Source organism: Podarcis cretensis (genome assembly GCF_951804945.1).
Source record: "Podarcis cretensis genome assembly, chromosome: 4".
NCBI lineage: Eukaryota > Metazoa > Chordata > Lepidosauria > Squamata > Lacertidae > Podarcis > Podarcis cretensis.
In genome coordinates, this window is record NC_137173.1 from 78,627,938 (window position 1) to 78,654,261 (window position 26,324).

Genomic DNA, 26,324 nt, shown 5'->3' on the forward strand with positions numbered 1-26,324 from the left:
CACATTAGCCAAAGCTGTATAAAAATGTGTGTATTAGGATAAATTCACAATAAGTGCTGATTATTATTATTATTAATAATCATTTATTGCTACAGAGAACTGAATTTAAGCCTGGAAAAATGAGAAATTGAGAGAAACCAAAACTGTGTTATTGAAAAAGAAGAAGACTTGAGACCAACCAAAGGAGATGTGGGAGATCTGTGATTAGATCATCTGATATGTTCATGTTTACCTTAAAGCAGTCAATGGGTGTTCCACTTTTGATTGGCTCAGTAAGCGCTGGAAGAGGGAGGGTTTCAACCTTTCCCCCCCCAAACTGTTTTCCTGATCTATATCATCACTCCAAAGCTGCTCTTAGATGTGCAGTAGGAAACAGAGTTTCTGTACTCCCCCAGCACCTAAGGCTAATAGCTTTAAGGATGATTTTGAACACGGACAGTGGCACAAGAGGAAAAATTCTAAAACTCAGCACTACCAGAGCCCAGTGCTTGATGAAGGAAAGACTGACTTTCCCCAAAAATATTATCTTAGGGTGCTTCCAGACACAGGCTTAATATTGTGAATGGGTCATTGGCAACTGCTATTTTTAAATTATCAGATTTCCCTAATCTATATGTAGATTGGACCAGAAAGAAACATGGGTTGGTGTTGTGATGCCAAAGGCGTTGTAGGGATGCTATGAAAAGTTTGTGTACATGAGCAACAGAAATCCTACAATAAACATGACCCATCTCATCAGTGCCGGAGCTTCATGCTCTGGCACCGGGGGGCAGAGATCAGGTGGGGGCGGGGCATGCCACCTGCAGGGGTGTGGTGCGCGTCCTGGGGGCATGGCACACATCCTGGGGGCGTGGCGTGTGTCCTAGGGGCGTGATGCACTGCCCGCAAGGGTGTGGCACCCGGCACGGGTGGGGGGCAGCTGCGATGGCGCCCCACTGGCATCACGTTGCCGGGGGGCGGTGCGCTCCCCCCGCACTTCTCTTCCTCCGCCAGTGCATCTCCTTAGAGTAGGAGAGATGTGATGTAAAGCCCAGCAGCCACAAGGAAACTTCTGCTTGAAATTTAGTAGCAGCAATAGTTGTGATTGTGGTGGTAGCAGTAGTATTGTTTGGTTCTTTTGAATCTGGACTTTATCTTCTATTTGTACATTCCTTTTTGTTGGGACCTGCAAACGGCTTACATGTTTCTGCTGGACTAGGGAGCGCTGTATAAAACAAACAAACAAACAAAATGCACATTAATTGTGATCCAAGAACGAGGCCGGTTGAAATGCGCATCCGAAGTACCTTACAGTCGCAGCCAATCGGCTTTTTGCATTCCTCGCATGTGTTGGAGTAGAGGCTGTCGTAGCACTTGATGCAGTAGGGGCTGTCCTCCCTCAAAATGTACTTCTTGCCAAACAGCGTCTCCTTGCAGTAGTGGCAGTCAAAGCGCTCTGTCATTTTGACATCTAGGATTCTGCCTGCCTGTCAACAAGAAAACAAGCAGCTTTGGATTAAAAACCAGGGCTTTTTTCCAGCAGGAACTCACCGGAACACAGTCCCGGCACCTCTCAAGTGGGTGCCATTGCCATCCTAAGAGAATGAGGGAGGCGTTGTTGGTGAGTTCCGGCACCTCTTTTTCTAGAAAAATAGCACTGATAAACATTGTGTCTCCTTGAATGTCAGAGAGAGAAAGGTCTGTTTTGTTTGTTTGTTTTGTTGTGAGGTGTCATTTACTTATCATATTTGTACCCCACCATCCTGCTAAGATGTTTTGGGGTTTGGCAACGTGTGGTTATTCCACCTAAGCCCTCAAAAGAGGTATATTAGGGTGACAGATCACCCAAAGCCATGCCATGAGCTAAGCAGGTATAAAAACTCTGGTTCAAACAGATCACATTGGAGACTTCCGGGTTGGCGCCTCCGGCAATGGCGGAGTTCCTCCGATCGGGAGGAATTTGCTCCGTGGAAATCAGGGTCTGACCGCCACGGTGAAGGTGGAGACCCACTAAAATCACAGGTGGGAGAAGCTTGTGAACGTGGGATTCGGCTGGCACCCTTTGCGTCTCCCCTGCTCACGGGGAAACCCAGTTTCGGGGATCCGGAGCGACGTGGGGTGAGTGGCGCGGTGCTTCGAATTGACTGCTTTTTTCACAGAGGGAAGCCGCATTGCTGTTGCCGGAGAGCGCTGACTTTTTCCTGTGGACAATTTGACTCTAAACAACTACCCGTGAGTAGAACGGAAAATTGGATTTACAAACGTCTTAATTTGGTACCGAAACAGGAAGGTTTCAAACAGGAAGTCCGCCTTCCCCTTTTGTAAATAGATTGAAGCAAAGAAGATGCAAGCTAAGGTCTTGGAAAGCCTTATGTAAAGGATTAAACTTCCATCGATTAAAATCATTAAACCCCCCTTGGAAGCAGGAGAAGAGGGAGAAAATTTTGGATCGTGTAAGCCTGCAGGAGAGAGTGATAAAAATTAAATTACCACTGCTCTGAACCTGGAAACGGGCTGCCAGTAGATTGACGTTTTGGGAGAGTTCATTGACTGTGAATAAAACGTATGTTGACAGTTAGTTAAATAAGAGAAATATATTGTTTCCATTGCCCTCTTCTGCGTTTAAAAAGGAGGAAAAGTAACTGAAAATTGAAACTAACTTTACTTTTGGAACTGTGCTTGAAAGGATTGATACAAGTGGAGACTGTTTCCCTCTAGAGGGAGCTTTTGAAACTGTTACAAGAGTGGAGCTGGGGAATCTCCAGCTGCAGGATAAGAACTGTGAGAATCAAGGATTGACCCTGGACCATTTAAGAATGTCGACAGGAGAAGCCTTAGTGACTGCATTATGCAAGATAAGCTATTCATTGGAACAGCTTCACAAGAAGACGGATGTTATGGCTACTAAAATTGATAACTTTGGACAAAAAGTGATTAATTTGGGACAAAAAGTGAGCACCAATACAGAAATTATTCAGGATTTGCTACAGGAATCTACTTTAGCAGAACGAAATGTGGAGAAGGAGAAGGAGAAAGTTGTTGTTGTCGAACCTAAAGTAATACAAGTGGGAGCCTCAGCCTTGCAGAGGCAAATTGAGGACTATAAGTTGAGGCCTTTTATGATTGAATCTAGAAAAAGTCAGATTTTGAGGATCGGAGCCCTGCCTGGACTGGAGAAGGAAAGCTGGAAAGATCCCTCCATGCAGGGATTAACTGACTTTTGTTTTGTTTTTTTTAATAATATTTATTGAACATTTTCAAATATAACAAAAAAAAGAAAAGAAATAAAACATCCATTTCATAGCCTTATTTCCATTGGCATCTTTCCAGGACTTCCCCATCCCACCCCCTCTTGTATTCCAATTCCTTCAAATAGATTCAACAAGTTCTTACCCCAAATTTTAAACGTATTATAATTAACCCAATGTTAATAATGTTTTTCCATCCCCTAAAATCGACCCCGCTCCCTTCCACGAGTTCCCCTCTTTAATATGCAGAACAGATTAAAATAAAAGAAAATAGAAAATAGAATAAAATATAATTTAACACCCTTTGGATTCCAAATTTCCCTCCCCCCTTTCCCGGTTGCGTTCCCCAATGTCCATCAATGCCTGTTGTCATCCTGGAGATTCCACTTCTAGGCCGAAATCCTTCACAAGTCCACTTTGCCGTCTTTTTAATAGTCTTTGCCTTCTTTTTAATCATCTTTAGTTTCGAGCGTCCAATCTCAGAAAAACTCTATCTCAAAAAGGTCCATTTTTTCCATCCAGATCTCTGTATTTAAGAGTAAAACTCCAATTTTGTTTCTTTAAACCTTTCAAATCTGGATGTCCCAAATGTTCCCACTTCCAACTTTATCCAATTCTTGTTGTTCATGTTGTTCTTATTATTCTCTCTCCTCACTTTCCTCTAGTTTCTTTTCCTGCTCTCCTGCAAAAATGTTCCAATTCCAAAAGCTTCTAAATCCCCTACAGAGGCTTTGTTATTCAGGAACAAAACTTTACGTCAAGTCCCTTCCATTCTTCAATAGATAAATCTATTGTCTCCTTTAGTGTAGAGACCTCTGTAGACAAAACAGTGTTCCATTTCTGCAGTTTCCCAGGAGATAAAAAGTCCAATTTAAATTCCATGCCAACAATACTTGTAATGTCCCACAGCCCCTCTAGAGGGATTATAGTAACTCAGTTTCCTTCCAGATCGCACCCAACAGTCAAAGTAAACTTGTTATTCCTTGTTTTAAACAATTTATATCTAATTTGTAACAAATGTAACCGGCAAAGTCCTCATAACAAAATTCTCTTTTTATTCTTCAGCTTTGACAGCTCCTTTGACAGCTGTCAAAGCCTCTGTTTCTCCTCTCCCGGCGCTCTCGCAGATCGCTCCTGGTTCCCGGGGGGGGGGGGGTTGCATTTTAGCTCACGTTCTACTTTTCTCCTCCAGCCCAGTCTTATAATTTTCCATTGTTAACTGACTTTGGGGACATGGACTTGGGTCAGGAGGAGACTGGCGTTCTGGGGGCCTTTGGATTTGGAGGAACCTTGAAACATGTCCTGAAATACTTCATGGATTTTAGCTTTAACTATGGAAATTTGGCTGACCTGTCGAGAAGGAACAAAAGTATTGTTAGGTCGGAGTTTCCCCGAGATCTGCTCTATAGCATCAAAGAATATGAAGAAGACCTGCAGAAGGGACTTGGAAAAGAGTTAAGAGCCTCGGACATAAGATCTCCAGGTTGATGGACTGTATGGAGTTGACAGAAGAGACTGGCAGAGTCCGAGACCGGGGAGAGGAGATGGTGGAAGAAGATTGGAAAATTTAAAGTCTATATATAGAAATATGGTAAAATTAATGAGTGATAGAAAAATGTTGGAATGAAATTTTATGGCCTTAGTAGAAATGTTATAAGGAGTTAAGCTTAAATAAGTATACTAGTTTTAATGGAAATAAGATTAAAAATATGTTAAGACATTTATATGATAGAAAATAGAGAAAGATGAAAAGGAATTGCTGAAACAATTAATGGAAGTGGAATACAAAGAGGGAGGTGAGAGGAGGTCGATGAAACAAGGGAATGAAAGATAGAGTATGGAAAAGGTATGATGTATGCTTTTAAATTGTTTTTGTTTTGTTTTGTTTTGTTTATTGTGTTTAGTTTAATGTGTTAAGGTTGTGTTTTGTATTGTTTATATATTGTATTGTATTGTTTTCTCTTTTTTGTTTTCTTTCTCTTCTTTCTTTTTTGTAAGCTTTAAAAGTAATAAATATTATTTAAAAAAACAACAACAGATCACATTGTATGTACCCCTACCCTAGCCATCAGTTTGGTCTTTCATGTGAAATTGTTAGTTTCCTTTATTTTAGGCAAATTGCTTAATGGTGCATAAACAAATAAGAAAATGCCTGATGCATCTTCTTCCCAGAACTTAGCCTCCCTCATACTATTTATCATGCAAGCAGACATAGGCCCCATCTGTTCCATGGGTTCAAAGCATGATGCTGTGAAGTGTCAGGAGTCTTGAGAGGTGCTAAGAGTTGTTAGGAGACACCAGGGTGTTTACAGTTGTTAGGAGACCCCCCCCCCATTCCCCTCACAGAGCTACAATTCTCAGTGTGGTTTAACAGCCAATTCCTGTTCCCAGGGAACCTCTCAGTACAACCCTCACAGAGCTACAAGTCCCAGAACCCCAAAAAACTACAGTTCCCAGGATTCTTTGGGGGGAATCACATGGTTCAAATGAGCTTCAAATGAATAGTGTGGATGTGACAAGAAGTTATTTCCATGCCGCCATGCGAGGGTGCCAACTTGAATAAAATATTGGGGGATCCCAGGTAAGCCCCACCCTGCACAACTGATCACATGACATACTGCACACACAGTCCAGTGTTTGAATGACAATGCCCATAAACTTTGAGGGGGCCTCGGTCCCTTCAAATATTTTATGGGGAGTGCTGAAAGGACCTCGACCCCTAGGAGTTGTATGTGTTTGTGGTTTGTATTTGCATTGCTAATGTTAAAATTGGCGGGAGGCTGGTTCATGGAGGCGTTATGTCAGTGGAGCTGCCTCCATGTGGTTGGTTTTGAGAGGTTCCTTGCAGTGCTGAATGGTCAAGTGAACTGGTTTTTAAATGTACAACAGGAAATGCAGGTGAGATTTCTCTCTCTCTCTCTCTCTCTCTCTCTCTCTCTCTCTCTCTGTCTCTCTGATAGTAGCAGCCCACACATTTCAAGTGCGTTCAAGAAGACTTATTCCTGCATGCAAATATAACACATAGCATTCCTTGGACAGTGTCACCAATTGCAGATCACATGAGGGAGTGCTGGAAAAAAAATCCTTGCACTCAAAGAGCAAAGGGAGTGGCTAGGCTAAACTTATGCTTGCTCTATATACACAGGGAGGTTTTGTCACAAGGAAAAAAATTGAAATATATAACTCTTCCCTCCCACCTGCAGGCTATAGTAGAAGCCAGTTCAGGAAGGTCCGTACTATAATTTCTGTAGGGTTGCATAGGTTTTGATTCTGGAATCTTTCCTAACTAAACCCCAACTATTTTAACTATTGTGTGGGAATTTTTTTCGAAAACATAAATCGTGCTCTCGTTAGCATTATAGTAAAATATGAAAATATGCCCTCTCTGTATTCCTATAACAATCCCAGAAACATTATAACACACAAGGGAAATATAGAAATTCCATGGCAGCCGTACTCTTTTAATTTGCCTTGAAGAAAAAGCAGATCTTAAGCACACCACACACAAAGACACACACACAATTTTCTCTGTTTTCTGCTGTATTAAGTAAGTAAGAAAGATATTGTTTACAGTCCCCAGAGAAGAAGGCTGGGCCCTAACCAAGCACATTTCCTGAAGAGTACCCCCACTGAACATAATTAGACTTACGTCCAAGTAAACATGTGTATGATTACACTGTAATAACAGGGCACTCTTGAGTTTGACCCTTCATAATTCCCCTGAGGCAAGTATGGTACACTTATGCGAACTTCTGCACCGAAAAGCAGATTTAATAAAAGAAAAAGCTGTTGAAACCAGAGGCAAAAAGCTTAAGTAAAAATGATGACGGGGAGTTTAGATGCCGACAATAAGCGACCACAGAACTTGAAGCAGGACAGGAGCTATGGGGGTCAGTCCCAATTCCCTCCTTCTTGCCGGGGCATTGATTTGAAGAGACAACTTGCTGCATGTAATTTGAGTCAGGGAATCAAGTGATATAAGGTAATTTCCAGATGCTCATTCACAGTGATTTGTTTGCACAAAGCTTGCAGGGAGGTTAGATGATGTTGGTTATTTATGTAGCATTTATACTGAGCTGCTTGTGGGGAGGTTTTTTTTTTAAAAAAAATATTCATACAGTTTACAGAGGTACCTCAGGTTAAGAACTTAATTCATTCTGGAGATCCGTTCTTAAGCTGAAACTGTTCTTAACCTGGTACCATTTTAGCTAATGGGGCCTCCCACAGCCGCCGCCACACGGTTTCTGTTCTCATCCTGAAGCAAAGTTCTTAACCCGAGGTATTATTTCTGGGTTAGCGGAGTCTGTAACCTGAAGCGTCTGTAACCTGAAGCGTCTGTAACCCGAGGTACCACTGTATATACCACTTGATTGATGGCATTGCATCATGCAAGCGTTATATCCCACTTTCCTGTGCATCATCTCACTGCTTCCCTTATCGCAAGAAGTCTAATTCTGAGGGGAAATTTTTGAGGGGGAAACCCTCAAATTTCCCAGTATGGGAACAACAAACCACCAGAAAGCTCCCAGCCCTGCGGCATTCCCTGAATTTGGTCAGGTTTGCTCTTTATTACATTTGTCATCTCTTCCCGCACCTACCTCCTCTAAGCATTTGCCTGCCTTTGGACCTCAGTGCCAGACAGGGCTTTTTGTCAGTCAGAACTTGCCGGAACTCAGTTCTGGCACCTCTCAGGTGGGTGCCATTGCCATCCTAAGAGAACAAGGGAGGTGTTCATGGTGAGTTCCGGCATCCCTTTTTCTAGAAAAATAGCACTGGTGCTAGACATTGTCCAAACACCTTTCTTGTTGCGATACTCTCAGGGAAGTATCAGGCCAAAAAGGGAGATGTGTGAATTTCAGATGTACACTGGTACCTCTGTGTAATGGGATTAGGGGTTGCTTGTGCGTAAGCGCCGAACTGCTCCAAGCTGAGTAGTGGGCTAAAACTTTCCCTGACCGGACAGCCCTTACTTCGTGGCTGCCTTAATCGCTGGCAGAATCCGTCAGTGGGCGTTTCCTGAACTTCTTCCAACATAAGAGCTCCTTGACAGAAAGTCTCCTCCTTGATTCCCTGCGCGACAGCCTTCTGCGCAGAGTGGGCGTCCCCAGGGGAGGTCCTGATCTCTCTCCACTGGTCTCACTGGAAGCATCCCTGTGCCTTCCCTCCAACTCCTCCTCCTTCCCTTCTTCCTCAGCGGAAGCTCTCCCTCTTTCCCTGCTGGTTCCCTCCCCAGCATCCGAGAGCCTCTCCACTCCCCTGCGCTCCGATGGCAGTTCCCTGACCCTCTGTTTAAGAACTTAATTCGTTCTGGAGGTCTGTTCTTAACCTGAAACAGTTCTTAACCTGAGGTACCACTTTAGCTAATGGGGCTTCCTGCTGCTGCTGCTGCCGCACCACCACCACACAATTTCTGTTCTCATCCTGAAGCAAAGTTCTTACTATTTCTCGGTTAGCAGAGTCTGTAACATGAAGCGTCTGTAACCCGAGGTACCACTGTATCAGTGTGTTTTTAACTTAAATAGAAAGCAGGATTAGAATTGGAAAATGGGGAGGGGGCTTAACTCATACTACCGACACTGCATTGCTGAGGAAAATTTTCCCCATGTTGCCATTAGTCCTAGGAGTTAAACCACAGTCCCAGTAATGATCTCCCAGGCCCCTCTCGTGGCCTCATAGTTCATGAGACTGACAGACTAGTATACAATTCTATGCAGGAATGTAGTTTTTCTTCACAGTTATTTTGGGGTTTTGTTTTGTTTTACTGGTGTGAGCCTATTGTAAGGCATTCATGATTTGTGCTCAATGTACACCCCCCCTCTTTGTTTTCCTTCTTGAAAGAAAGGAAGATTTGTATCTGGAACATTTCAGACATAAATCCACGCAGGAAGAGGTGTTTGGAAAGGATTTTTGTTATTGTTTCAAAAGCTGTAAAGATTTACAAGGTCCTCTTTTTGTTACAGCCTAGCAAAACTGAACTACCGGGAGTAGCTCATTTTTCAGTCCCCTACCAGTTTGTTGGCACAAACATTGCCTCTCATTGCTTCGCGAGAACTTTATGTCCTCCTTCCAAGAACTCTAATCCATTTTCCGATCAAAGCTACAAATCCCTGCAAACAAGAATGGAATGAAGAGACTGGAAAATAAGAAAAGATGGTATGTGTGTGCTGATGATAAATAGATGATGATAGATAGCTAGATAGATGATGATAGATAGATAGATAGATAGATAGATAGATAGATAGATAGATAGATAGATGATAGATGATTGATAGATAGATATAGATAGATAGATAGATGATTGATAGATAGATAGATGATAGATAGATAGATAGATAGATAGATGATAGATAGATGATAGATAGATAGATAGATAGATAGATGATAGATAGATAGATAGATAGATAGATATAGATAGATAGATAGATAGATAGATGATAGATAGATAGATAGATAGAGATAGATAGATAGATAGATAGATGATAGATATAGATAGATAGATAGATGATAGATAGATAGATAGATAGAGATAGATAGATAGATAGATAGATAGATAGATGATAGATATAGATAGATAGATAGATAGATAGATAGATAGATAGATAGATATAGATAGATAGATGATAGATAGATAGATGATAGAAATAGATAGATAAATGATAGATAGACAGACAGATGATAGATATGGATAGATAGATGATAGATAGATAGATAGATAGATAGATAGATAGATAGATAGATAGATGATAGATGATAGATAGATGATGATAGATATAGATGATAGATAGATAGATAGATAGATAGATAGATAGATAGATAGATGATAGATAGATAGATAGATGATAGATAGATATAGACAGATAGATAGATAGCTGATTGCTATCGATCCATCTATCTGTAGAGTAGTTAGCAGGATGCAGATGCAAACATGTAAATGTTATTCACAATTTTCCATGTCACACTTTTGTGTGTGTGTGTGTGGGGGGGGGGAAGTATAGACTTTTTATATCTCTTCACTCCTCAGAACAGTCAGTATCCCAGAACCCCAACCCTGCATAATCCATCATATTTCCATCTTTAATTAGGAGCAATGAAACTAGGCTGCTTCAGCCAAAGTTCAGGTGGTTTGTCTATTTTGCCGCATAGTGTCATTTCCGGCTAGCCGTGACTCTCAAAGGTCCTGGGTTCAAGAGAGGCCTTTCCCATCACTTGCTCTTTCATCCTTTCGGCTAGAGATGTTGAGGATTGAACCTGGAATTTTCTGCATGCAAGCAATTGGCTTCCCCCCTCTCGCAAGACGCACCCTGGGAAATTAGAGGGTGCTTTGGGGCTCAGGTGGTTCTCATTATAAGGGGCAACTTTACACCTGGTTCCAAAGCATCCAGGGATTTCAAAAGCATTTAGAACTGGACCCAGAAACAGCTGTTTGTATTAAACCAGTGATAGGAAACCCTTTTCAGCTCAAGGGCCACATGTTCTTGGGTGCAATCATGTGGGGGCCACACGCCAAGGTTGTGTAGGACGATAGGTCAAAAATGGGTGGCACCAGAGCTAAAAGGTGGACAAAGCAATGGATGTGGCTGTTTCTTTTGCATTGTGAGCTATGTGCCAAATATGCAAAAGCCAGAGGTATCTGCAGGCACAACTCTTCATCCTATACCCAGGCAAGCAAGAGGTCTTATCAAGGATGCAAAAGCTCTGGAGGAAGGTACAGAGCTGTTCCAGTGAAGATTGCAACCTGGGCTGAGATTTGGGCCTGGGAGAATCCTGAAGGCTGACTGGGGAAACCAAGAAGGTCTCATTTGGTACCCAGGCCTGAGGTTCCACATCCCTGTCTTAAAACATGTGCCATATTTTTCTGTGTATAAGACGCCCCCATATATAAGACGGCCCCTATTTTTTAAAACCCAAAATTAATAAATTAATTGGGGGGGGGGCAGGTCATTTCCGCCAATCGCTCACCCGCCTGCCCGCCACTGCTGATCGCTTGCCGCAGCCACTGCCGATCACACACCTTGCCGCAGCCGTCAATCGCTTGCCTGCCTTGCCACAGCCACCAGTCACCTGCCCAATTGCTGCAGCCACAGCCAATCGCCAGCAGGCCTTGCCACAGCTACCAGTCACCCGCCCAATTGCTGCTGCCAATCTCCTGCTTGCTGCTGCCATTAATCGCACGTCCCCCCTCTGCATTCATTCTCCATGTATAAGACACTCAATTTTTGCCTATTTTTTTTTAGCAAAAAGCATCGTCTTATACATGGAAAAGTACGGTATCTTCCCTCTCCAACTTGATGGTTCTTGCTGCTCTAGAGTGCATCAAGAAAACAACGTGGTTCTGTTTACTTACACACTAAAAAGATACAGGCTGCTCTTCAAAGAAAATTCTTCCCAAACCTGTTCACTGAAAATGCACGCAAGCAAACCATAATACAGTTTTAAAAACAGATGCAAGCATACATTTCACAGCATGCTCAGCAGTATGAAATACTGCTAAAACCAGCATGAACCAGTGCGGCCATGCAAGAAACCAAGGCACAGCCACAGGCTAGGTACTACATGCAGAAGTAGATTCATGGGTCTTTCTTTAATGCCCCTTTGAAGGAATCAAGTTCAAGTGGAATAGAGTTCAATAACTGTGGGGACACCAAGAAGGCCCTGTTTCATTTACCTGTCATCTTAGTTGCCTAGGCACTTAAAGAGGGCCTCTGAAGTGGATCTTAAGACTTAGACAGGTTGATTCAGGTATGGGTATTCTTTGAGGTAACCTTGTGTGAGGGTGAAGGAAAAGCAAGGCCAATTGCTCATGCTTGCTTTGGCGTTCCCCCTTGCAGTTGACCTGATTGTAAAAAAATGGGTGGGTCAGAAAAGGAATGTCAGTGGGAAAGTGAGTCAAAGGAGATGTTCTAGCATGTACTGTGGCGTCACAAAAGGCAGTCATTGGGAGGAACAGATATGATTGTTGGCCAGGAGTGAGACAGGACTGAGAATCTAAGGATGGATGAAAGGAGTACAAGTCTTTAAACAGGTGGGAGGGAATCTCATTCAGGTGAGGCTTAAAGAGAAAAACCCAGATGGAGAAAAAGGGAATTGTGTTATGCAAAGGGGAGAAGGACCAGGCAGAAAATGCTGTGGGTTGCTGGGGATTAACTTGATTTTTGTTTAATGAGCTAACAAGAGAATCTTTGTGATGTGTAGGAACTTGACCTTTCATGAAACTGAGGGATCCACCAGGTACAGGGATCCACCAGGTACAGGGATCCACAGTGTGTTCTGTGGCTTTCAGGGGATACTTTACAAAGTGTTCTGGGATTTAAAAGCATTTAACCAGATGCCATCTAGCCCCAAACAACAGCTGGGTGCCTTCATTTTGTCCTTGTTGAAGTTTCTGAACTACCTTCAAAAGCAGCCCCACATGAATTATATTGCAGTAATCCAGACTAAGGGGACGCGGGAGGTGTTGTGGGTCAAACCACTGAGCCTCTTGGGCTTGCCGATTGAAAGGTTGGTGGTTCGAATCCCCTTGACGGAGTGAGCTCCCGTTGCTCGGTCCCTGCTCCTGCCAACCTAGCAGTTCGAAAGTACGCCAAAGTGCAAGTAGATAAATAGGTACCGCTCCGGCGGAAGGTAAATGGCATTTCCGTGTGCTGCTCTGGTTTGCCAGAAGCGGCTTGGTCATGCTGGCCACATGACCTGGAAAAACTGTCTGTGGACAAACATCAGCTCCCTTGGCCAGTAAAGCAAGATGAGTGCCACAACCCCAGAGTTGTTTGCGACTGGACGTAACTGTCAGGGGTCCTTTACCAGACTAGGTGCTACTAGTGCATGTATAGGAGAGGCAAGGTTTATTCCACCACTTGAGCTTCCCAGTTGACTCAAATAGCACTCCCAAACTGGACATCACCAAGGACCGAAGGTAAAGCTGGCTCCGTAAGAGTTGGTTTCCCCACCTACAGGGCTTCTGTCCTATCTGCTTCAAGCACTTCCACATCATTCAGCCCCAATTCAGAGGTCCAGCATTCTCCTTGGGATGAGTAGATGGGGAAAGAATAGATCTGTATAATGGTTACGCTTCAGCACAAACCTCCAGATGACTTTCCCCCCACCAATTTCGTGTAGATGTTAAAGAGCATGGAGAACAGAATAGAAGCCCATAGGCCATCAACCAGGGGGTGGAATAAAAGCACCCAGAACAAACCTCCAAGACTGGTTCCCTAGGCAGTACTGGAGGCAATGTTACACGGGCCCAACCCAAACAACCAATCCTGAGGGATGCTATGGTCAATGGTATTGGAAATTTCTTTTGTGTCCAGATTAAAAGGAAAAGAAACCTTGGTTTAAGGATGTGAGATGAATGCTCCCACTATTGCTGCATTTGGCCAGTCACCAACCAAAATTATTACAGTGTTGTAGAAGTTTTGCAGTTGTTATGCATGGCTTGGAAGCTGTAGATCCTAACAGTTCAGTGTCTTTTGCTACCCGTTAAACTGGAAAGTGTTGGTCAAGAAGTACAGTGTGTAAAATCACCTCGATATTTGGCAAGTAATTGCCAAAATAACAGTAATTGGTTTACCAGAAACACACACAGAGAGAGATTAGATAGAGCTGGATAATTTACTGAAAGTGTTATTCTTATTTAAGAACCCACCCAATATGCCTACCCAGGTTTAACTGATAATTACATGTGGGTCTAGTTGAAGCATGGTGTTTTCTTATCTATGCATTTGGGAAAACAGGGCAACAATGAGAAGAGGTTGCTGCACTTGCTTTTTGCTGCTGCTGCCCAGCCTTGTTGGTCAGGAAGGCTTTTAGAGAGGACCAAGGAATGCTAGGATCCTCTTTCCTCTTTCCTTACCTTACCTTCCTAAGAAAAGGAGTGGGGATCCAGGATATTGAAGAGGGATGGGGAACCTATGCCCTCCAGATGTGGGATTCTAGCGCCCATAAATCCTTGACCATTGATTTTGCAGACTGCAGCTGATGAGAGCAGTAGCCCCAAAATAGCCTCAGGTTCCCCATCGCTACCATAGCAGTTTAGAGAGGCATTTGAGAAATGCCTATCCACACTCTTTCAGGAGGAAAGGACCTGTCAGCTATGCGTGGCAGGAACACACAGGCAGTCCATTTTGAAAATTGCTACACCCTATTCTGCTGTCTCCATGAACTTTTGAGACTTGTGGGTGGTTCTGTAAGCCAACCATAGTTTGTTTAGCCATGAGTATGTGCCAGACAGCATTGGGCCATTTAATCACGGCCATGTTCAGAATGTGCGTATACTCCAGCCTTTTCAATAGTGACTCCTGAGCCACAGCTTTGATCAGATGAATGAAGCGCTTGCATAGTTTATGCGCTTTTCAAGGCTGTGGTTGTCCATTTTGCCCCAACTTTTCTTTTACCTGGGTTCTACAATAGGTGGCTTAAAAGTGCAGATGAACCAAAAGTCCCAAAGCTGAATGCACCATTGGATTGCTTCCGCATAGGAACTTGAAGTCCTTATTAGTATGTATAGATTCTAACCTTCCCAGTCTTGAAGTAAGACACCCTAAACAACAAAACAGACACTCTGTACACACCATTTTTGAAAGCATATCCTCTGTTCATTTATTATATTACATTATATATTGCTTAAGGGGAAACCTCCTTTTTAATGTATTAAGCAGCAGGTAAATGGCAGGAGATATAATCAAATAATGTGGGGGAAATCATCCTATGTCGTTTGGTCCACAGTGTATGGGGTGTTAAGGAAAGGATGGTCCACCTTTGGTCTCTATCCTGCAGTTACCTGTACTTTCTAGAAGCTGTCAGCATGTGACAGCGGTCACAACCTGGGAATGGCTATGACCAGCTAAACCAGGTGAGGGTAGTCAATGGGTCTTAAACCCTCAGTTTCTTAGGGAATACCTCTGCACGCAAAAACAGGCTCTGGCAAATTGAATGGATGAAACCAATGGTGGGTCCAGCAGTTAAGAAGGCGGTTTCTGCACATATTGTAAAGGAAAGTGAGGGGTAGATGGGGCTCATTAACCTGAGAAGGTAGCCCATCTAGGAGAAGGAAAGCTGATCCTAAACCTCTGTTGCCTTGTGGGATATCTTCAGGAGAAGAAAAGGCTAAGGAGTAAAGAAGAAGAAGAAGAGTTTGGATTTGATATCCCGCTTTATCACTACTCTAAGGAGTCTCAAAGCGGCTAACAATCTCCTTTCCCTTCCTCACCCACAACAAACACTCTGTGAGGTGAGTGGGGCTGAGAGACTTCAGAGAAGCATGACTAGCCCAATGTCACCCAGCAGCTGCATATTGAGGAGCGGGGAATCGAACCCGGTTCACCAGATTACGAGTCCACCGCTCTTAACCACTACACCACACTGGCGCACATCCAGAGTGGAGTCCCTAAGACGGTTGGAAGGAGCCTTGTGCACCTCCTTCCGGCAACTCCTGCAGCCAAGCTGGTGCCAAACGTATTTCTCTGCTTTTCTTTGGACCACATCAGTGAGGCCGAGAGGCGGATCTTGTTGACTGGGCAGCCCTGAATCTCTATACACACTGCCCAGGTTTGCACCCCATGGAGGTCACTTTGGTGCTGCTAACACAGCGGTTTGACTTCATCCATGGAGTCATTGTCTCTTGAGACTGACAGATGCCAACAACAACAAAGCCAGTTAGTTTTGAGTCCATATCACTGATATCAATGGAACTAAAATGCCTTGGCAATTTATTCTTATTGAGTTAAATGGGACTTTAACTCTCTCTCTCTTTCTTTTCTTGGTTCTCCTGAATTTATCTTTTAAAAATTGCATTTCATGCATGACTACTCATATGGCAACTGTTCAATCTAATCATCAGTTTGTTTTAACAACCTCCAGAAATTGTTTCATCTGGCATGTGCAGTAACCCAAGGTGTTTTGATTCAAGGGTAAAGGTATTGTGGTGGGAAATAGGAAGGGAGGAAGTGACCCATTAATACAGAAATATACACAAAGCTGCCTTGGAAGCCTGCTAAGTCAGAAAGAGGGGACATTAATATTTATAATTGAATGAAAATGACAAGATACAAAAGTTGCTGCTGTCAACTCACATGCATTTTTTCAGTTACAAACATAGAAGAAGCATGGCAGGGATTAAACATTAAATAAACAAATGAAAGGAAGAAAAGAACCGTGTACCTTCCATTTAAATATCTTGAAACAATAGCGATGCACTTTAGAGGACTCTCTGTCTTTTAGTTATTTTGTGTTCGTGCGTGAGAGAGAGAGACAGCAAAGAGGCAAGGCTACCTTTGTTTCCTCTGATTCTGCTACTGGAAAGAATTAATGAGGTCTTTTGTTGCTTTGGGAAGCAGGAAGTGTTCACAGAGGTGTAAAAGAAACCAATATCTGAACTCTCATTTATGAGCTTCCCCAGGGCTTATCCAGCATGTCACTGGGGAGTGAAAATTGTCGCGATGGGATCTGACACAATGCCATACCTCCCTGCTCACATGTCACATTCAGACACCGAACATTCCCCCTGAAGACAACACCATTATTCTTACCCGACCTCTTTCTATAGCCCATATTTGCTAAAAAAAACAAAGGGCCAGCCCTGTCACCGTATATAACACAGACAGCTAGGGCTGTTGCTGCATCTTGGGCAAACCATTGTTCTGCCTCAACATCACACCCTGTTCTCCCCATCACACCCTTTTGTTATTTATAGCAGATGCTCCAAAGGTTTGTTGTTGGCTGTTGCAGGGAGGGACAAAAAGGGACGTCTACTTACAGACAGGCAGTTAATGGTACCCTCTGGAGTTGGGATGGGGAGTCACATCCATTAATAAATGGGCAACACAGTGACCTGCTGGCAGAGGAGAGGAGAGATGTACAGCTAGCCGGGGATTCCTCCAGTTCTGAGCAAGCGGCTCTTCTGATTTCTGCTCAGCCGTCTGTGTTGTGTGGAAACAGGCGTCTGCCTTCACAGCCTAGTGAAAAACCCCTGTGTATCATTTTACCATATAAGGAGAAAAAAGCACTAGAGGCACTCACTCTTTGAGGCTCAGTGCAGCTGGCATTCAACACTATCCGAGGGAACAGATCCTTCGCACCCCTAAATCCCCACGCCTTATTTTGTTGACTCTGCCCCTAGGTGTTCTTTTTATATGAAAAACAACAAAATAAGTGGGGTTTCCACTCTCATACTTGCCCCCCCTTTTGGGGGAGGTTTTGTTAAAAATAATCTCTGTTTTAAATTCTGCATTGCTTCTAAGCAATGCCAGCCAACTGAAACAATTGCCGCCCACACAAAGAAAAATGCATAAGCGTTTGAATCTTGCACAAGCAGACATCCTGGCACACCTTTCCCCCATTAATCTTGTGTGCCTCTTCACCTGGTTAATGTCCTAAACAGGGTTATGATGTTACCTGTTTGTGCCCCCTTGTATTGGCCATGCTTTATTGTTCAAGAGAGTCAGGGTGGCCAAAGGTCATAAGTCTCAGCAACGTGTCTGGTGAGACTGAGGGCCAGTTCACGCTAGCCATCAATCCCCAAATGAGGATTTGACTACCAAGCCTCACAACAAGAGAATTCTGGGTGCTAAGTTCTGAGAATTGCCAACAGAGACTTTACAGCACCATCAAGAAACGGGGATTCTTGCATTTCATTAGGCAGTTCATAAACAGCTCTTGACTGGAAAGCTAGTTTTGAATCATTTTAAACATACAAGGTTGAAGCACTGTTAGCGCACCTGAACACTGGTGTGCAGGCACATTAATGTCCTGTTCAAATTCTTTTTGAACTCCATTCCTTGAGTTGGCAGAGAGTGGCGCAAGCTAAATGGGGAGTGCGTCAGGCGTTGATTGTTACAGAATTCAGGAGGCATTGCCTTCATTGAGTTTGTAATCATGTAAAACCTTCCTTGGCCAGCATGCTCATTTCCTCTTTCACAGGAAAAAGAATCAGCCATTAACATAAATAATGGGAATGAGGCTCAAAGGTGAAAATCCTCATCATAAAATTACTTGCAGTTTAAATTTAGTGCCAAATGTAGAGCAGTGGGGCTGATCTAAGAGTGAGAAGACCATATTACATCCAGACATACGTAATTTTGTTTAATCTCCAAGTGGAAGGGTGGCGGGGTGTGTGTAAACTGTTCTGTAAGTTTGGAAAAAAGGGGGGAAAAGTGGACAGTGCACATAGTCCCCCTAGTTCATCGATAGGCAAACTAAGACCCGCCTTCTAAATCCGGCCTGCAAACGGTCTGGGAATCAGCGTGTTTTTACATGAGTAGAACGTGTCCTTTTATTTAAAATGCACCTCTGGGTTATTTGTAGGGCCTGCCTGGTGTTTTTACATGAGTAGAATGTGTGCTTTTATTCAAAATGCATCTCTGGGTTATTTGTGGGACATAGGAATTTGTTCATCCCCCCCCCCTTCAAAATATAGTCCGACCCCCCACAAGGTCTGAGGGACAGTGGACCGGCCCCCTGCTGAAAAAGTTTGCTGACCCCTGCGAGAAGTTTTGCAACATTTCAAAAATGTTTCCACTTAAAAAAAAAAAGGGAAGAGAGAGAAACGTATAAATGCACATCACAGGGTGCCAAAAAATAGAGTGTGTGGGGAAGATTGACAGCTAATCAATTTTTTGACTTGCTAGGCTATGTGGCTGCCCCACAGATTGGAAGCCAGGAGGAAATCAGGCTTGCACTGCAGGTGAGAAAACCTGCTGTGATTTCTCCTTACATTTTATATATGTTTCCCACCCCAAGAGACAGTGATTGCTAGAAAAGATGGATACAGGACTTTGGCTATGCAAAACTAATGACACGAAGTCTGTTTCATAATCGGGCCCTGTTCTCAAGCATAATGTGACCAGAGGCAGATTTAGGGGAGCACAGCCGGATCGGTCGCACTGGGGGCGGAGTCTCGGGGGGGGAACCCCTATCAACGCTGCAACTATGCTTTGAAATGGAGTGAGGGAGGCAGAGGGGTACTGAATTTTGGCATCACACAGAGTACCACTGAAATTCGAGAACTCAAGATCTGCCACTGACACAGTCCAAATAGAATGTGACACAGCAGAATGTGGGGGTGGGGGGCTTGGACACCCATCCCAAAAACATTTTGAACAGCCTTTGATTGGAGAAGTGGGATATGCACAGGTAAGGAGGTATAGGGGAGAAATCTGCCGCAGCCAAACTCAAGCATGGCTTTGCCACAGTTTGCACATCTGCCTTGTGTGAGGACCGGTGCCTTTCGCACAGATTCTGACAGCTTTCGCTAATACCATTAAAAATATATATATATATATATAAAGTCAGCTAACTTTACAATGCCATTAACTAAGCGAGGTCAGTTTCAATGTTGGTTGCATTTTGCTTCCGTTAACTTGTTTGGGTGTCTCCTGCACTGGTACTTTGGCAAATCTCAATCAGCAGGAGAGCCAAGCCACCATGCAAACGAATATAGTGGTGTAGCATGGGTTGCTGGCAGCTGGGGTAAGGCAAGTATCCATGGCACTGTCTGCTGATAGGCTGGAATGAAGGGGCAATAGCTTGGCGACCTACCCAAGTGGCAGCCACTGTGCCCCATGGGTGTCAAGCACAGTGGAGAGCAGGATGGGATATTGGTTGGGAGTGTGTATCTTTCTAAAGCCGCACAAAGAGTGCCCTAGCACTATTGCTCCCCTTTTTTTCCATTTGAAATTTTGCACCCCTAAGAATTTTGTGCCCAGGCAACTGCCCCTGTTTAACTTGTTTGTTAGGATTCTAATAATGGCATTGGTTACGAAGTACAAAATTCATTTCATTTTTTAAAAAAGATAATAAAAGAAAGGTACCCACAACATAGCTAAATAATTTAAAGCATACATCCTAAACTTAGGAATTCACAGCACGGGCCTCACTTCAGTCTGAAATAATCACTAAATGTCACAGTGTAATCCGCAGAGCTTCGGGAGGACACAGCAGGCAGACACAGACTGGATCAGTGGCAAGGGCAGCATGAAAATCTATCTAGTTTCCCAGTCTGTGGCAGACCCAAACAGCAAATCTCCAGATTCCCACTTGAGAGTGGGAGAGAAAGATCTTGGGAAAAGGCTGCATATTTTGCATTGCTTGACACCTTAAGGCAGGGCTGGTGACCCTGTAGCTTTCAAGAGGTTGTGGACATCAGGCCCAGCCAGTTAAAGTTCAGGGATGCTAGGTGTTTGGGGTCCAGTGGCATCAGGAGGGCCACAGGTCTCTCAGTCCTTTTTAAAGGTAAAGGTAAAGGGACCCCTGACCGTTAGGTCCAGTTGCGGCCGACTCTGGGGTTGCGGCGCTCATCTCGCTTTACTGGCCGAGGGAGCTGGTGTACAGCTTCCGGGTCACATGGCCATCATGACTAAGCCGTTTCTAGCAAAACCAGAGCAGCACATGGAAACACTCTTTACCTTCCCACCGGAGCGGTACCTAATTATCTACTTGCACTTTGACGTGCTTTTGAACTGCTAGGTTGGCAGGGACTGAGCAATGGGAGCTCACCCCATCGCGGGGATTCGAACTGCTGACCTTCTGATCAGCAAGTCCTAGGCTCTGTGGTTTAGACCACAGCGCCACCTGCGTCCCATTTTTTACCATAGACCGGCTTTGTAATGCTGTGGAAGGAACACACTTTTCACCTATTCGCTTTTCTCACTCCCATTCTTAAGGTTCAGCTTGTGGATAGCTTTCTACACTGAACCACTCAGAAACACATTCTTTTAGGACTCAGACTCCGGACTTGTTGATTCGAATGTCTCCAAAATTTCAACTAAATGCAAGTTCCTCTGAGATAATGGCTCTGTGAAGAAGAAGAAAAATGTTTATTCTAGCCTTGAAACAAACACCAAAAAACATGGAGAAAATAAGTGCTGTATCCCCACACTGATCAAACTATGAGTGGTGTGGGGGAAACATCTCAAAATCTTCCACTTTCTTTAAAAATAGCAACTGTGCAGCATTTTTTCCACTGTGACATGTGTTTAAGAGCATTTCGGGTCAAGAAGGAGGAGGAATAACTATAATGTTTTGATTCAGGAGGCTGGAAAGAAGCAATGATGACCTCAAAATGAAGCAGGCAGCACCATGGGTTGGATCCAGACCTAGTATCTCTGATAGCCACCTGCTGGGCCTCATCCAGCAGAGGCATCTGGAGAAGGTCCACAGAAGATGACCTTGAGGTCCAGGTAGGTATATAGGAGTAGGCAGGGAAGGGGCAGTTCCGCTGTTCAAAGGAAAAAGTAAAAAAATAAAGAAATCCTGGACACATGGAAGTCCTCAGGTAGGGTGCGAGGACTCTCCCTAGCAAAGTGTCCTTTGGTTTACTCTCTCCTACACCTCTGGGTCTCCCATGGAGGCTTACCTGCTGAGGGATGGGCAGCAATAGCAGTGGTGTAATCAGCAGCAGGCTACTTGCAGATTGAGCTGCCTGGTATGAGGAAACCAAGGTTATTGACAGTGTTGTTCTCTGTGGGTATCCCAGCAGCTGCCCAAGAGTTCCAGATGTTGGCGCTGGCCCTGTCCATTAGGTCCAGTTACGGATGACTCTGGGGTTGCGGCGCTCATCTCGCTTTATTGGCCGAGGGAGCCGACGTACAGCTTCCGGGTGATGTGGCCAGCATGACTAAGCCGCTTCTGGCGAACCAGAGCAGCGCACAGAAATGCCGTTTACCGGTACCTTCCCACCAGAGCGGTACCTATTTATTTACTTGCACTTTGACGTGCTTTCAAACTGCTAGGTTGGCAGGAGCAGGGACCAAGCAATGGGAGCTCACCCCATCACGGGGATTCGAACCACCAACCTTCTGATCGGCAAGTCCTAGGCTCTGTGGTTTAACCCACAGCGCCACCTGCGTCCCATGGCCCCGTCCCTGGGAGAGGCTAAATGCAAGATGCAAGACTTTACACAGGGTGGCTGGGCTCAGATGTTTGGGATTTTCCCAGTTATGAAGAGGAGGAGGAAGAGGAGGAGTTTGGACTTGATACCCTGCCTTTCACTCCCCTTAAGGAGTCTCAAAGCGGCTAACAATCTCCTTTCCCTTCCTCCCCCACAACAAACACTCTGTGAGGTGAGTGAGTCTGAGAGACTTCAGAGAAGCGTGACTAGTCCAAGGTCACCCAGCAGCTGCATGTGGAGGAGCGGGGAATCGAACCTGGTTCACCAGATTACAAGTCCACCGCTCTTAACCACTACACCACACTGACTTACAGTGAACTTATATTAGGCAAGGTGCACATTCAGAGGCAAGTGTCTTTATTTCCTTTATACACAGTCTATTCCCTACCATAAGAGTCACACACTCACATAAATAGTGCAAAAGCAGTAATTTAAACCTCACGGGAGATGAACACTGTCTATGCCTTCTAGAACACTGCAGATTATGGTTGCTGCACTGTTTTCTGCAGCAAATGTCAATGTAAAATATATTATGTATTATGTACATGTCTCCCAAACCAGGTTTTCCAAATGCATGCATGAGCAAGCAGATTTGACTTTCATATGTTATGTATTTGCTGGTGTGATATTGGTGTAACAAATGTAACATGTCGTGCCACACTGCCATATGATTTTCCTGAAATGCAGCTATCTGATCCTAGGGCCACTTGGAGTTTAGTAGCAGAAAAAGCAGCACATACATAAATCACTATTACAATCATAGTATTATTGAGAGAAAGCAGCTATCTCCATTCATACTCAATTTATAAAATCCATAAACCATGAAACCTTCTCAGCTAGGTTTCACTCAGCTAATCAGCACTGCCTGGCTTACTGATGTGGTCAAACTGGGTGCTAGATTTATTGCAAGATAACTCAGCTTAGAGGAAGTCTGCAGACAGAACTCTCTGTGTAATAATCATTTCTCTTATTTAAAAAATGAATGGATGTTATTTAAAACACACACAGCCACAACTCTTTATATTGGCAACGCGCTTTTTGGTCAGGCTTAGCAAGGTAATTCTTACGAAGAAATCAATAAAATAAAAATTGGCTTGCACATAGAGAACAAGCACTCTTAGGAGGAGAGTTAGGGCAAAGCCATTCTGCCTGGCAAGCTACTTTTCTATGCACAAGCCAAATTCACGACAATGGAACTTGGGTTAGATATGAGGCCAGGATCAGATGCAGGTGTCTTATTTTTCACAGGTGTGTATTTTATTTATTTAGTTAATTCCCATTGGTTAGCATGTGCTTAACCATGGGGGTGCAGGGGCAGGGAAGCTGCCCCCCTTAAATCAAGTAAATAAATAAATATGCTTAACTAACTGACCAAATGCGTTGCTGATAACTCAGTTCTGCCTCCCAACATAATGCCTGCCCCCCCCAATAAATCCTGGCTATGCCCATGTTGTTTAGTGGAAGCATATTTTCCTTTTTATTAAAATCAATAGTAGATCAGGACACAACCTAATCAAATAAAGCAATATAGCATCAACAACTATGGGTGAAATTATATGTAGAAGTTAGGCTGGTTATATTTTGATCCATTATAATGCACACACATATTTTTTTTGGTGGGTGGGAGGGAGATCTGATTTAACCTTGATGTCTAGAACTGGGATAACAGGGTTTCCTCGCTCAGAAGTTCTTGGTCCCAGAACTATAATGCACACTGCAAACAAAAACAATTACCGTACTGTATTAATTTACACAGCCTACAAATACCAGTACAATCACTCTAACTTCCCCCATGCAAACATCATTTGCAGACAAAACGTAGCACTCCCTTGAGATCACTTTAAAAGCAATTCAGGGTGATGAACACTTTACAGTGCATGTTTCGGCAGCTGTTAATGCTATTTTGCACAATCATTATGATGAAGTATTCTCCCGTCACAAGTCACACACAGTTTAGTTGGGGTTTTTTTTTAAAGTCTCCTTTAGCACAGCTTCTATTACCTCTAATGCAAAGCTGTTTAAATATATTATCAGGTTCGTTCTCCAAAGCCATCAGGAAGCAACGGGAAGGGGGAAAAAATTCAGAAGGCTATGCATATAACTAAGGGTATGCTACCTTTTCATTTTCCAATGTCCAAACATTCCACTGCAATGGGAAAACTGAAACTAATGAAAGGGCATTTCACCTAGAATACTATTCTGTCTCCTGTGCACTTAGAGGAAGAACTTGATTCTTTCTAAGTTTACTCAGTATGCAGAAAGTCCAATTAAGTTCAAGGGGATAGACTCCCCCAAAAGTATTCAAAGAATAGTAGCTGAAAATTCTACATGGTACACGTGAGGGTTCTGATGTTCTACAAAAGTATACAGTTTGCTAAAACTGGGGCACCCCTTATTTTCAGATGTATTTTATTTTGCGAAAACCACCCATCCTGGCTCAAAGAAGATGGAACAGAACTTTGGCTTCCTTTTGTAAGCTTCTTTGAAAAACAAACTTTTTGGAAATTGGGATAGAAATAATGGAAACAATCAAATGAGCACACCCACCCAGACAGTATGTAATTATACTGGGTAACCCCATTTGCCAGGCAAATTAGTCTGTGTTTGGTGATGAAGCTGATGCCTTTCAACACACTGAAGTAAATTAAATTAAAGTAACAGAGATGGGATGTATGGAAGTGAGAGCTGGACCATAAAGAAGGCTGATCGCCGAAGAATTGATGCTTTTGAATTATGGTGCTGGAGGAGACTCTTGAGAGTCCCGTGGACTGCAAGAAGATCAAAGCTATCCATTCTGAAGGAAATCAGCCCTGAGTGCTCACTGGAAGGACAGATCGTGAAGTTGAGGCTCCAATACTTTGGCCACCTCTTGAGAAGAGAAGACTCCCTGGAAAAGACCCTGATGCTGGGAAAGATGGAGGGCACAAGGAGAAGGGAACGACAAAGGACGAGATGGTTGGACAGTGTTCTCGAAGCTACCAGCATGAGTTTGACAGAACTGTGGGAGGCAGTGGAAGACAGGAGTTCCTGGCGTGCTCTGGTCCATGGGGTCACGAAGAGTCGGACACAACTAAACGACTAAACAACAACAACAGAGATGGGTGAATATGTAGATTTCAGTTTCACTCTGTTTCTCATTTTGCTAATTCTAAATTTAGTCCTCCACTTTTTTTGCGACAATCTGCATTTTTTTCCTATAAAAAGAATAACAATGAAAAGTCGCTAGCATTTTAGCACAGGTTTCTCCTAATATGCACATTTCTATTCACAGTTTTGGGACACATGACATGGCTGGAGAACCTCACTGAAAAAAATCAGGTAGGTGTGAATTTCAAAGGACGTCTCATTTCTCACATTGTTTAATGCAATGTGAATTTAGGCAGGTTTGGCTTTAAATGTGAACTGAGTCAAATTTGTCAGTTCCTTTACACATGAAGCAAAAACATGATGAGGCATCAACTGCAACTGAGATCATCCCACAGCAACACAAAAGCAAGCAAAGTTCATCAGAGGGGAATCAGGCCAATGGGCTATCTGGCTTCTGTCTGTGAGAAGTGACAAAAACATCTTGTGCATGCTGGTGTTCCTTAGGGTTCAAAAGAAAAATATACCAAGATTCCCTTAAGCCCCGTTCTCTTTGTAGCAGCAAGACTGAAGGGTAGCTGGAAAAGATACGTATACATGCTCTTTTTGCTCTTACCTTGCTGAACGGTGCCTGCGTGTCCCAGTCAGCGAATGAGGAGACAAAAGGCTGGTACTGAGGCTTATTCCTTTATTGGATTACCCAAACTATGTATTTAGCAATTAGACTGTCAAGAGTTCGTTTGTCAGATGAGCTATAAATACAGTATCTCCAAAGAAGCAGCCGTCCTGAGAGATAAGAGCCAACAGCATCACTGTGAAGGGCTTGCCTTTTAAGGAATCGTCATGAACAGGAGCACAGGTCTGCCGCGGAAAGGATGGCCTTGGTCCCAGTTAGAGCAGCCCTCCAGTTTCTTTGCCAGAGGCAGCCACACTTGTATCTATGCATATATGGACAGTTGTACAAACAATGAGTCCCGAGGCAGTTTAAAGACTGTCCAATTTATTGCTGCATAAGCTTTTATAAACTGCTTCATCAGGCGCATGATCTAGTTTGTAATGTGCTATATAGTTTATCTACAAAGGGTCAAACTAGATGTGAGGTTGTCTGGGCACCCGGTACTTGGGATTCTTTT

General features: G+C 43.6%; 1 protein-coding gene across 3 annotated transcripts in view; it reads right to left on the bottom strand.

Moving 5' to 3' along the window:
• Positions 1-25,964, bottom strand: part of FHL2 (four and a half LIM domains 2) — a 37,326-nt gene extending 11,362 nt beyond the window's left edge. The window contains exons 1-2 of one of the 3 annotated variants that reach the window (XM_079973046.1): positions 25,808-25,964; positions 1,287-1,466 (exon numbers count right to left, since the gene is read on the bottom strand). In XM_079973046.1, coding sequence (XP_079829172.1) covers positions 1,287-1,442 — 156 coding nt within the window. In that variant the 5' untranslated portion in view covers positions 1,443-1,466; positions 25,808-25,964. Of the gene's footprint in view, positions 1-1,286; positions 1,467-6,876; positions 6,979-16,977; positions 17,154-25,807 lie in introns of those variants that run through there. The other 2 variants (XM_079973047.1, XM_079973048.1) reach the window with 2 other exon arrangements.
• Between the last annotated feature and the right edge of the window lie 360 nt (positions 25,965-26,324).